Raw genomic sequence first — 14,028 nt, 5'->3', positions numbered from 1 at the left:
TACCCCATCCCATCCCCTTTTCCACAGCTTCCAACCCTAGCCTTATCTTCACTCTATCCTATCCCTTCCTATCACATATCTTAGTGGGTCATTGCATATCAATGAAACCCTTATTCACACTCCATTGTATTCCAGGCCATCCCATCCCCCTTTCATGGTTCACTCCTATCTGTACCACTGATAAAAATTCCATAGTGACGGGAGGAACCAGAGGAGCAGTCAGTCTGATGACATGTCTGGAGCCCTTTGGGGGAAACAAATCCATTTTCATCAGTAGCAGACAACAGAGGATCAATAGGGTCCAGTCAAGAGGGACTGTGTGTGTGTGTGTGTGTGTGTGTGTGTGTGTGTGTGTGTGTGTGTGTGTGTGTGTGTGTGTGTGTGTGTGTGTGTGTGTGTGTGTGTGTGTGTGTGTGTGTGTGTGTGTGTGTGTTTGTGTTTGTGTGTCTTCATGCAATAGATTGGGAAAGGAAATCATTAAAGTGTTTGTATGAGACTGATTATTCTCATGGCTTCTGACTGACTGTCTTTTTGTGACATCTTTGTGTGAAAACATTGACTGCAGTCTGGCTTCTTTCATTAGTACTCCAAGGGAGGAAACATGTCTATAGACACTCAAGATGGTAAAACAAACATGAATGTTAAAAAGAAAACATTTCTACTCGGAAGGCTTAAATAATGAAGAGATTCATGCCTTGCAAGAAGTAATTTGCAATGAAAAATAACAACAAATGTATTGAATCATGGACCCTTATAGCTAGAATCCTTAGTTAAAACAATAGGAAAGCAGCCACCCCGCCTCTGTTTTGGGAAAAAGCTGAGGGATGGGCCTGGAGAAATGTAAGCACACTCAGAGACACAGTTATGGATGCAAGAACTGACCGTTCATGATATCAAAATTATAGTTTGAACAATGTTTTGAGGATATGCAGAGTTTGCTTTTCATTTACGTTGTTTTTTCACAATGGGGTAAATCAAGCTTATATTTTGGGTTCTGATGGGGCACGACACTTGAACTAAATTCATGAGGAATTAATAAGTTATGTTCTTCAAGAATCAATGGGTATTCATAATTAATGAATACACAGTCCAAAAATGGATGTAGCAACTAAGGATTCTAGCATTAAAATCCTAACTACCCTTCACCTCTCAGAAATTCCCCTCCTCCCCCCATCCTCCAATTCCCTGTCCAGCATGTGTCTAGAAATCAATTCTGCAAAATCACAGAGGAGAAACAACCAGCTACGGCTGTCTGTCCTCAGCTCTGCAAGCAACCCAACCGATCAAAGAAGCAATTCTCCTTTAAACTAGGTACACACCTCACATCATAAACCCCTCCCCCTCCTCCTCTAGCTGGGTCTGAACTGTGTCTTAATGGAAAAGCACCAGACATCGTTTGACATATCCTCTATTCAACCCTGTCTCATTCCATCCGGGCGGGGAACACACACACACGCAGGCACACACAGACACACACGCAGGCAGGCACACACACACACATGCACACACACAAACACCCTAATGTGAAATGCAGACTGTGTGGAGTAGCGCCAGGTAATCTAATTTACCCGTAACTAAGTCTAATTCAACAGGGTGCTGCTGTTAGAACAAGCTCACTGCAGCCAGCAGCCATATTGTTTCTATAACTGGGGAGAAGGGATGGGGAGGTGACCTTGAATGAAGCAATCAGGGTGTAGACGGAAAGTGTACCTGGGCTGGGCTTGCTCACCACCTAGCTAAATGGGTCAATATACACAATACACCGTGTCTGTAGGGAGGGATGAAAGCGGGGATGGAGGGAAATAGAAAGCGGTTAGAATAAGGAAGTAGGAAGGGATGAAAAGTAAGGAATAGGGAGTGGTGAGTAGAAGAGGGAGATAGGGAGGGATGAAATGATGAGGAGGTGAAGAGAGAAAGAGGGAGTTGTGAGCGGAGACGATGGTTGAGATAGACTAGTTTTAGTGTTTCATCTCATCAATTTTACTTTATGCAAAAGGTTATCTCCCTTTCTCACTCATAATAGTTTTCATCTTGTACCTAAATCTTTGAATATACAATATAGATATTCTCCTCCTCTGAAAAGAAGAGACAATTAGACTTGTAGTTAATATGGCTTTCACCATTGTCATCGTCACGGCAACAGCACAGTGCAGGCAGCATGAGGCTCTGGCTGATGTGAATGGGACCTTGATTATTGTTATATTATGAGAACTGGTTGAGAAGTATCAACACACACACACACACACACACACACACACACACACACACACACACACACACACACACACACACACACACACACACACACACACACACACACACACACACACACACACACACACACACACACACACCCTCCCTAGGGTGCTCATTAGCTGGCAGTGTGCTATGGTTCACATATCTTCTGATAATTGCTATATCCATACGGTGAATCTTAGTCGAACGAAAGAGAACAGAAAATTCCCAGGATGTAAAATACAATTACAACGCACATTTCCTAATTGAATCATTAATAAAAAGTGAGTTCTTCACATTTCCCTGACAACACAATGGAGTGTGAAGGCAAGCCATTGACATCTCTCATTTTTGTCTCCTACTTATTGTTGGGTTATTTAATCATCTTAAACGAAGATTAACTATGTCAGATATATTGAATTAGAAGTAATAAAACTCACACTCCTAATCATTTTTATTGTTAAATTCTCAAGTCAGCTATGGTTATTTTCTCCATTATTCTGAACTTAATTAAATTAGGGTGAATTCAATTATTGAGATTAAACTCTGTCTCTAAAACACAGGGACCCTTCGATCTACCCTGACTAAAACTCTCACCTCCCAAACCACATTAAAAACGCATCAGTTACACTCCTCCCAGGTGCGCTGCTTCCTATTACACATGCCATAACAAATGTTTTCTCTGTGCCAGACACGCTCGGAGAATAATGCAATCTGTGTGACGAGGGGATTGTGGAGTTTTGCATCTCTTTGACTTTAGTGTCTTGGATTGGCACAATGATTTGAGACAATGATTTCAACGTGTGCCCTATTAGACTGTTAGACTGTCCAATAGATCAAGCTGTTCTCTTCAGTCTTAAAATGGTGGACCACTGCAGTACTATAAGCCAATATCACCATGCTTGCCAAAAGCAACAAGCACTATGGTTATTGTTTCATTTACTCTCACATGCTAACTGAATTCTGACACTGTATTCAAGTTTATTTTGGAGAGAACATGAACTAGCAAGTGCTGTATATCTAGCTCTGTCCGTGTGTGTCCGTGTGTGTCCGTGTGTGTGTGTGTGTCCCTCCTCAGGCAGTGCCAGCACAGCTCTCCGTGTGTCTCAGCCAGCACAATTACGACCAGCAGTGGCTCGTGCCTGGCCCCTCGGCCCCATGGTATATCAGGCACACACACACACACACACAAAAGTATACGCACACATGCACATACACACAAGCCTCCATAGCTCTGTGCTATCTTAGGACTAGACAAACAATGGAGAGAGAAATAAATATACACAGAACAAGATCGTTACAGAAACAGCAATTACCCTGTTGGGCTGCGGTCCAAGGCCAACACACACACACACACACACACACACACACACACACACACACACACACACACACACACACACACACACACACACACACACACACACACACACACACACACACACACACACACACACACACACACACACACACACACACACACACACACACACACACACAGCTGCAGGCACAGTTCAAGGCAATAAAGCTAATAAAACAATATGGGTCTCTGAGCTCCGATTCACCCAAAACATATTGTAACACAACTGAACACACCATGAAAATCAACATGGTAATTAACATACAGTATAATAAAGACTTAGAATATTCTCTCCCTCTCTCTCTACCACTCTCTCTCTCTCTCTCTCTCTCTCTCTCTCTCTCTCTCTCTCTCTCTCTCTCTCTCTCTCTCTCTCTCTCTCTCTCTCTCTCTCTCTCTCTCTCTCTCTCTCCCTCCCTCCCTCCCTCCCTCCCTCCCTCCCTCCCTCCCTCCCTCCCCTTACCATCACTGTTGACACACTGCACTTGTGGTATATGGGTGCCCGGTCCGCACTCTCTCTCGTTGTCTGGGATACACTCCTCCAGCTTCACAAGCAACCAATCATAGCAACTGGGTTCGTCACATGGTATGGCCTCCACCAGGTGAGGGCAGCTTCCTGTTCCTCCTGTCGGCTCATTGATGACTATCCTCTTCCTCAGTTTGAACCCTGGTAGGAAAAGACAGGAAAATAGGTACACTGGTGCTGCCATGGAACCATACATAGCTGTAGAATTCTACCATTTGCTTCTACCATCCCAAATAACATTTCAGTAAAGTAAAGTTTTGCAACTTACAGTTCACCTTTTCATTATTTTTTTAACTGACATTCACACACCACCCCCTTGCTCATGGCCAACCTCACCCTCTGTGGTAGCACTTTTCAGGGCTTCCTTCATCACCAACTTTCCCCTCTGTGGTAGCACTTTTCAGGGCCTCCCTCATCACCAACCTCCCCCTCTGTGAGAGCGCTTTTCAGGGTAGCTAAACTTGTTTTTCATGGAGTCACAACTTAATGTCTAACTTCAGTACATGAACTTCCCTCTGCTCTGCTATAGTCAAATTGTGTCTTGGCTTTGATGATAACCGTAATATAGCGTTTATTTATTTAACACGACAAGACCATTAAACCCCAGAAAATGACAGACATTAGAGAAACAGCTTCCCATAATGACTATTATTATTCTCTCCTCATTAAGTCAGGCTTTTACCCAAAGTGACTCATGTACTAATGTATGCAGCAATCCATTACTACATTCATAGTTTTTGCTGTTCCAAATCCGAGGGCTTTCCCTTGTCAAGGACATGGAAGTGGTGATGGCTGGGGCCCGGGAGGTGTGTGTGTGTGTGTGGTGTGTGTGCGTGCCTGCACCTACATGTGTGTGTGTTTGTATTATGTTAACCCCTGCCTGCCCAGCCTGAGGTCAGCCTGTCCCCAGCCTCAGGGCCTAATCTCCACTGCTGCTCCAACCTGATAAGAAAAGAGCATGGGGGAGCCAGCAGGACTGGAGGACTCAGGTGGATGATGGCTAACTCTCTCTTTCCTCTGATTCTTTCTGATTCCTTCCTGAACCCTCTACTTAATTAGGAGGGTCGGCTGGAGGATGGAGGTGTGTTGTCAAGTGTCAGGGCTGAGGTGGAGAGTTTAACAGGGACAGGTGGGGGAAAGTGGGAAAAGAAGGGGAAAGGTGGAGGGTTTAGGAAAGGTGAAGGGTGGGGGGGTGGGGGGTGGGGGTGTTAGAGAGGAGGGAATGGCTAGGATAGAGATCCAGCCAGGTTTTTTATCTAATATCACTACCGTCTGTCGAACCACAGTAAAGGACAGCAAGGTGAACAGATTGACTGAGGCCTTTCCACCCTGTCAGAGCCTGAGGGCTCTTTGCACAGACAAACATACTGATGGAAAACGTGTAGGCTATAATTACTTCTCCAATACAGTATTGTGTCGCAACATCTCAAAGGCCATGGCTGAGACAAACGTATCTAAGACACCAGCCACTTTTTTGAAACATATCTCCCATTAACGGCGCAGTATGTTACTAAAATCCGTCAAATACTGGTAGATAGATACAATCACAGTGTGTGTGCAGACAGTCCATTTGGACAGCCAACACAAAGAGTGACACACGTTGATTGAATGAATACTGGGATATCAGGGCATATTGATGCTGCATGGAGCTCGTTGTCACAGGGATAAAAAAGTGCCCAAAAATCGCCTGAGTCTGCTTCTCTCAACTAATGAGTGCCAGGGTGTACAAACACACGCAAGTGTGCACGGACACAGACACACACCCCAGTCAAGTTTGTGCGTGTACTGTATGACATGCAGTAGTGTGAGACACGAGACGAGCGTGTAGTGAAACGAGAGAAAGAGAGAGATGTGCGGTAAGAGTGAATCCATCATTAAGACACATGGGAGACAATTTCTAGGCGTCCCTTCCATTTGAGATGCTTCATTAGGATAGAGTCAATATGCATTAGTCACCATAGTGGAGGTGATGGAGGGGCTGTGGCTCAGAGACTGCTGCTGCTGTTCTGTTCCTGTACCAGAGATAATTAAGGTCTGAGCCAGCCAGCGTCTGTGTGTGTGTGTGTGTGTGTGTGTGTGTGTGTGTGTGTGTGTGTGTGTGTGTGTGTGTGTGTGTGTGTGTGTGTGTGTGTTTGTGAGTCAGCCAGCATTTCAGCCCTTACTGATGGAATAGCACCAACTGTCACCCCCTTCCCGCTGTCTAACAAAAAGGGAGTAGAGACACCTGCACCCTCCCTATAGCATCCTCTCTCCATATCTCTGTCTTTCTCTGTCTTTCTTCTCTTTATCTCCTGTCAATATCAACATATTGCTTATAGTGTATACAGTACATCTGTGCTCTATATAGAAGCTGTGAGGTTTCAAACTTTTTTTAAACATATTTTTCTAATACAACTGCAACAGACCTTTTTGAAAAATGCAACAATGATTGCTTTCTCGCCTACAGTGTTTTTTATATCTATATTCCACCGTTTTGAACAACACTATATCTACAATTTATGTCTTGTTCCAGGGGCTTGCCAAGAGGATTGCCAAGAGGATAAAGAAAATCAATATTGAGACTCAATACATTTTATAACTCATAATTTATCTGAATGCAACACAAATAAATATGGATTCTAGAGTAGTGTTGCATACACGTACCAGACTGAACATAGCTTAAGCTCTCCAATCATGTTATCCGTTTATTGTTACTGGTGAAGTGACTGATGGATGGATACAGACTGAGGACAAAATTACAAGTAAGACCTGCTATTGACAGTGTAACCAATGCCTGTTTCATTTTTAAGATGGCTACCTATGTGATCGACCGGGTTCGAATCTGAGTCTCTAGATGAAAAAGATGCTCAACCACAAGGATATATCATCTTGGGTGCTGTATCCCAGTCAGGAGTAATCAAAATAAAAATGTGTTCATATTCATCATTATTAAAGGTATAGCTATTGGTATTACTATGTTACACCCAGTGTGTGGTGTTCCAATGCAATCATTTCAAGATGGCCGTCTATGTGACCGAATGGGTATCAAAGCCTAGGCATAACTGTCATTAGAGCTGTGCTCCACCCACCTCTCTTGGCAGCTGTGTCCAGGCAGTTCTCGAAGGTGCAGGGTCCCCAGGCACTCCAGGAGGACAGGTCACACTCCACAGGACAGGGGATGTGGCACAGCTGGGTGGTGTTGGGGGGCGGGCTGAGGCACAGGTCACCATCAACGGGCCTGGAGGCTTAAAACACAGATAGATACACAGAGACATGATGTCAGAACAGGGCAGGAGCTGTGGCATTACTGGGTCATGTTGGGCGCAAGCCCAGGCATAGGTCACTGCTTATGAAAGTATGAAACCCCCCCCTGATGTTAGAAAATCTAGGTAGTGCAGTGATATGCCTTTAAAGACTATCCACATACATTTAATATACTTTACAGACTGAGTTCTATATTTTATTACTGTCACTGTGGATCAAACTATTTTACTTTTATCCTGGCTCTCTCCATCTGGTTAGTGGGATAAAACTTCAGGCTAATGGATGAAAATGAATCCTGAATCGTTCCACCAGTCATGAATAAAACTCATACCAACTAAAACCCCACAGGGCAGTTTATAGTAATGAATATTCCAAGCCTCACGCTATCTCAAATGCATGAAAACATTTGGCAAACAGTATGGCCTTTCATTTGTTCATCATCCTGCTAAATCCAGTCTAGTTTGAAACAACAAAGGCCTTTTTTTCTCTCTCTATCCCCAAAAGCCAGATCAGGTTCAGGGCCGGCCCAGTGCTGCTCAATGACAGACACACACACACACACACGTGGTGGATAAAGCAATGAGCCGTAGGTGACCCTCTACAAGGTCACTGCTCTGATGAATCATTCCCAAAGCTCCATCACCATGCTGTGACTGAAGCCTGAGTCTGACTCATTCACATGCAAATTGCGTCCACTTGGCCAAAGGTGTGTCTATTTAATATTGTCTGTTAAAATGTGTGTGTGTGTGCGTACGTGTGTGCCTGGTGGGTGCCTGTCAAAGTGATTATAATTTTTTTTCAATCTGCACAGCGTACTAATCTATTTTAGTAATGATAAAATGCCTCTGGCAATGCTAGCTGAATAGGTACAATTAAGGGGAGTAGGCAACATACGCCACTGTAGAAGGCTTACCTATGCCACTGTAGAAGGCTTACCTACGCCACATTAGGCTTACCTACGCCACTGAAGAAGGCTTACCTACACCACTTTAGAAGGCTTACCTACGCCACTGAAGAAGGCTTACCTACACCACTTTAGAAGGCTTACCTACGCCACTGTAGAAGGCTTACCTACGCCACTGTAGAAGGCTTACCTACGCCACTGTAGAAGGCTTACCTACGTCGCTTTAGAAGGCTTACCTACGCCACTGTAGAAGGCTTACCTACGCCACTGTAGAAGGCTTACCTACGCCGCTGTAGAAGGCTTACCTACGTCGCTTTAGAAGGCTTACCTACGCCACTGTAGAAGGCTTACCTACGCCACTGTAGAAGGCTTACCTACGCCACTGTAGAAGGCTTACCTACGTCGCTTTAGAAGGCTTACCTACGCCACTGTAGAAGGCTTACCTACGCCACTGTAGAAGGCTTACCTACGTCGCTTTAGAAGGCTTACCTACGCCACTGTAGAAGGCTTACCTACGCCACTGTAGAAGGCTTACCTACGCCACTGTAGAAGGCTTACTTACGCCACTGTACAAGGCTTACTTACGCCACTTTAGAAGGCTTACTTACCTACGCCACTTTAGAAGACTTACCTACGCCACTTTAGAAGACTTACCTATGCCACTTTAGGCTTACCTACTCCACTGTAGAAGGCTTACCTACGCCACTGTAGAAGGCTTACCTAAGTCACTTTAGAAGGCTTACCTACGCCACATTAGGCTTACCTACGCCACTGTAGAAGACTTACCTACGCCACTGTAGAAGGCTTTCCTACGCCACTTTAGAAGGCTTACCTACGCCGCTGTAGAAGGCTTACCTACGCCACTGTAGAAGGCTTACCTACGCCACTGTAGAAGGCTTACCTACGCCACTGTAGAAGGCTTACCTACGCCACTGTAGAAGGCTTCCCTACGCCACTGTAGAAGGCTTACCTACGCCACTTTAGAAGGCTTACCTACGCCACTGTAGAAGGCTTACCTACGCCACTGTAGAAGGCTTACCTACGCCACTGTAGAAGGCTTACTTACGCCACTTTAGAAGGCTTACTTACCTACGCCACTTTAGAAGACTTACCTACGCCACTTTAGAAGACTTACCTACGCCACTTTAGCCTTACCTACACCACTGTAGAAGGCTTACCTACGCCACTGTAGAAGGCTTACCTACGCCACTTTAGAAGGCTTACCTACACAACTTTAGGCTTACCTACGCCACTGTAGAAGGCTTACCTACGCCACTGTAGAAGGCTTACCTACGCCACTTTAGAAGGCTTACCTACGCCACTGTAGAAGGCTTACCTACGCCACTGTAGAAGGCTTACCTACGCCACTGTAGAAGGCTTACCTACGCCACTGTAGAAGGGTTACCTACGCTACTTTAGGCTTACCTACGTCACTTTAGAAGGCTTACCTACGCCACTGTAGAAGGCTTACCTACGCCACTGAAGAAGGCTTACCCACGCCACTGTAGAAGGCTTACCTACGCCACTGTAGAAGGCTTACCTACGCCACTGCAGAAGGCTTACCTACGCCACTTTAGAAGGCTTACTTACCTACGCCACTATAGAAGGCTTATCTCCCTACGCCACTTTAGAAGACTTACCTACGCCACTTTAGAAGGCTTACCTATGCCACATTAGGCTTACCTACGCCACTGTAGAAGACTTACCTACGCCACTGTAGAAGGCTTTCCTACGCCACTTTAGAAGGCTTACCTACGCCACTGTAGAAGGCTTACCTACGCCGCTGTAGAAGGCTTACCTACGCCACTGTAGAAGGCTTACCTACGCCACTGTAGAAGGCTTACCTACGCCACTGTAGAAGGCTTCCCTACGCCACTGTAGAAGGCTTACCTACGCCACTTTAGAAGGCTTACCTACGCCACTGTAGAAGGCTTACCTACGTCGCTTTAGAAGGCTTACCTACGCCACTTTAGAAGGCTTACCTACGCCACTTTAGAAGGCTTATCTACGCCACTTTAGAAGGCTTACCTACGCCACTGTAGAAGGCTTACTTACGCCACTTTAGAAGGCTTACTTACCTACGCCACTTTAGAAGACTTACCTACGCCACTTTAGAAGACTTACCTACGCCACTTTAGCCTTACCTACGCCACTGTAGAAGGCTTACCTACGCCACTGTAGAAGGCTTACCTACGCCACTTTAGAAGGCTTACCTACACAACTTTAGGCTTACCTACGCCACTGTAGAAGGCTTACCTACGCCACTGTAGAAGGCTTACCTACGCCACTTTAGAAGGCTTACCTACGCCACTGTAGAAGGCTTACCTACGCCACTGCAGAAGGCTTACCTACGCCACTTTAGAAGGCTTATCTCCCTACGCCACTTTAGAAGACTTACCTACGCCACTTTAGAAGACTTACCTACGCCACTTTAGAAGGCTTACCTATGCCACTTTAGGCTTACCTACGACACTTTAGAAGGCTTACCTACGCCACTGTAGAAGGCTTACCTACGCCACTGTAGAAGGCTTACCTACGCCACTTTAGGCTTACCTACGCCACTTTAGAAGGCTTACCTACGCCACTTTAGGCTTACCTACGCCACTGTAGAAGGCTTACCTACGCCACTGTAGAAGGCTTACCTACGCCACTGTAGAAGGCTTACCTACGCCACTGTAGAAGGCCTACCTACTCCACTGTAGAAGGCTTACCTACGCCACTGTAGAAGGCTTACCTACGCCACTGTAGAAGGCTTACCTACGCCACTGCAGAAGGCTTACCTACGCCACTGTAGAAGGCTTACCTACGTCGCTTTAGAAGGCTTACCTACGCCACTGTAGAAGGCTTACCTACGCCACTGAAGAAGGCTTACCCACGCCACTGTAGAAGGCTTACCTACGCCACTGTAGAAGGCTTACCTACGCCACTGCAGAAGGCTTACCTACGCCACTTTAGAAGGCTTACTTACCTACGCCACTATAGAAGGCTTATCTCCCTACGCCACTTTAGAAGACTTACCTACGCCACTTTAGAAGGCTTACCTATGCCACATTAGGCTTACCTACGCCACTGTAGAAGACTTACCTACGCCACTGTAGAAGGCTTTCCTACGCCACTTTAGAAGGCTTACCTACGCCACTGTAGAAGGCTTACCTACGCCGCTGTAGAAGGCTTACCTACGCCACTGTAGAAGGCTTACCTACGCCACTGTAGAAGGCTTACCTACGCCACTGTAGAAGGCTTCCCTACGCCACTGTAGAAGGCTTACCTACGCCACTTTAGAAGGCTTACCTACGCCACTGTAGAAGGCTTACCTACGTCGCTTTAGAAGGCTTACCTACGCCACTTTAGAAGGCTTACCTACGCCACTTTAGAAGGCTTATCTACGCCACTTTAGAAGGCTTACCTACGCCACTGTAGAAGGCTTACTTACGCCACTTTAGAAGGCTTACTTACCTACGCCACTTTAGAAGACTTACCTACGCCACTTTAGAAGACTTACCTACGCCACTTTAGCCTTACCTACACCACTGTAGAAGGCTTACCTACGCCACTGTAGAAGGCTTACCTACGCCACTTTAGAAGGCTTACCTACACAACTTTAGGCTTACCTACGCCACTGTAGAAGGCTTACCTACGCCACTGTAGAAGGCTTACCTACGCCACTTTAGAAGGCTTACCTACGCCACTGTAGAAGGCTTACCTACGCCACTGCAGAAGGCTTATCTCCCTACGCCACTTTAGAAGGCTTATCTCCCTACGCCACTTTAGAAGACTTACCTACGCCACTTTAGAAGACTTACCTACGCCACTTTAGAAGGCTTACCTATGCCACTTTAGGCTTACCTACGACACTTTAGAAGGCTTACCTACGCCACTGTAGAAGGCTTACCTACGCCACTGTAGAAGGCTTACCTACGCCACTTTAGGCTTACCTACGCCACTTTAGAAGGCTTACCTACGCCACTTTAGGCTTACCTACGCCACTGTAGAAGGCTTACCTACGCCACTGTAGAAGGCTTACCTACGCCACTGTAGAAGGCTTACCTACGCCACTGTAGAAGGCCTACCTACTCCACTGTAGAAGGCTTACCTACGCCACTGTAGAAGGCTTACCTACGCCACTGTAGAAGGCTTACCTACGCCACTGTAGAAGGCTTACCTACGCCACTGTAGAAGGCTTACCTACGTCGCTTTAGAAGGCTTACCTACGCCGCTGTAGAAGGCTTACCTACGCCACTGTAGAAGGCTTACCTACGCCGCTGTAGAAGGCTTACCTACGCCACTGTAGAAGGCTTACCTACGCCACTGTAGAAGGCTTACCTACGTCGCTTTAGAAGGCTTACCTACGCCACTGTAGAAGGCTTACCTACGTCGCTTTAGAAGGCTTACCTACGCCGCTGTAGAAGGCTTACCTACGTCGCTTTAGAAGGCTTACCTACGCCACTGTAGAAGGCTTACCTACGCCGCTGTAGAAGGCTTACCTACGTCGCTTTAGAAGGCTTACCTACGCCACTGTAGAAGGCTTACCTACGCCACTGTAGAAGGCTTACCTACGCCACTAGAAGGCTTACCTACGCCACTTTAGAAGGCTTACCCACGCCACTGTAGAAGGCTTACCTACGCCACTGTAGAAGGCTTACCTACGCCACTGCAGAAGGCTTACCTACGCCACTTTAGAAGGCTTACTTACCTACGCCACTACAGAAGGCTTATCTCCCTAAGCCACTTTAGAAGACTTACCTACGCCACTTTAGAAGGCTTACCTATGCCACTTTAGGCTTACCTACGCCACTGTAGAAGGCTTACCTACGCCACTGTAGAAGGCTTACCTACGCCACTGTAGAAGGCTTACCTACGCCACTTTAGGCTTACCTACGCCACTTTAGAAGGCTTACCTACGCCACTGTAGAAGGCTTACCTACGCCACTGTAGAAGGCTTACCTACGCCACTGTAGAAGGCTTACCTACGCCACTGTAGAAGGCTTACCTACGCCGCTGTAGAAGGCTTACCTACGCCACTTTAGAAGGCTTACCTACGCCACTGTAGAAGGCTTACCTACGTCGCTTTAGAAGGCTTACCTACGCCACTGTAGAAGGCTTACCTACGTCGCTTTAGAAGGCTTACCTACGCCACTGTAGAAGGCTTACCTACGCCACTGTAGAAGGCTTACCTACGCCACTGTAGAAGGCTTACCTACGCCGCTGTAGAAGGCTTACCCACGCCACTGTAGAAGGCTTACCTACGCCACTGTAGAAGGCTTACCTACGCCACTGTAGAAGGGTTACCTACGCTACTTTAGGCTTACCTACGTCACTTTAGAAGGCTTACCTACGCCACTGTAGAAGGCTTACCTACGCCACTGAAGAAGGCTTACCTACGCCACTGTAGAAGGCTTACCTACGCCACTGTAGAAGGCTTACCTACGCCACTGCAGAAGGCTTACCTACGCCACTTTAGAAGGCTTACTTACCTACGCCACTATAGAAGGCTTATCTCCCTACGCCACTTTAGAAGACTTACCTACGCCACTTTAGAAGGCTTACCTATGCCACTTTAGGCTTACCTACGCCACTGTAGAAGGCTTACCTACGCCACTGTAGAAGGCTTACCTACGCCACTGTAGAAGGCTTACCTACGCCACTTTAGGCTTACCTACGCCACTTTAGAAGGCTTACCTACGCCACTTTAGGCTTACCTACGCCACTGTAGAAGGCTTACCTACGCCACTGTAGAAGGCTTACCTACGCCACTGTAGA

General features: G+C 46.5%; 1 protein-coding gene across 1 annotated transcript in view; it reads right to left on the bottom strand.

Annotated features, from left to right (window-relative positions):
* LOC120022280 (thrombospondin type-1 domain-containing protein 7A-like) overlaps positions 1-14,028 on the bottom strand; it is a 95,387-nt gene that overhangs the window by 58,516 nt on the left and 22,843 nt on the right. The window contains exons 6-7 of the mRNA XM_038966184.1: positions 7,190-7,345; positions 4,059-4,262 (exon numbers count right to left, since the gene is read on the bottom strand). Of these exons, the coding sequence (XP_038822112.1) occupies positions 4,059-4,262; positions 7,190-7,345 (360 nt within the window). The remainder of the gene's footprint in view (positions 1-4,058; positions 4,263-7,189; positions 7,346-14,028) is intronic.

The sequence above is a fragment of the Salvelinus namaycush genome, chromosome 27 (genome assembly GCF_016432855.1).
Source record: "Salvelinus namaycush isolate Seneca chromosome 27, SaNama_1.0, whole genome shotgun sequence".
Taxonomy (NCBI): Eukaryota; Metazoa; Chordata; class Actinopteri; order Salmoniformes; family Salmonidae; genus Salvelinus; species Salvelinus namaycush.
The sequence above is the reverse complement of the archived record's forward strand: the minus strand, read 5'-3'. Positions and strand labels throughout refer to the sequence as shown.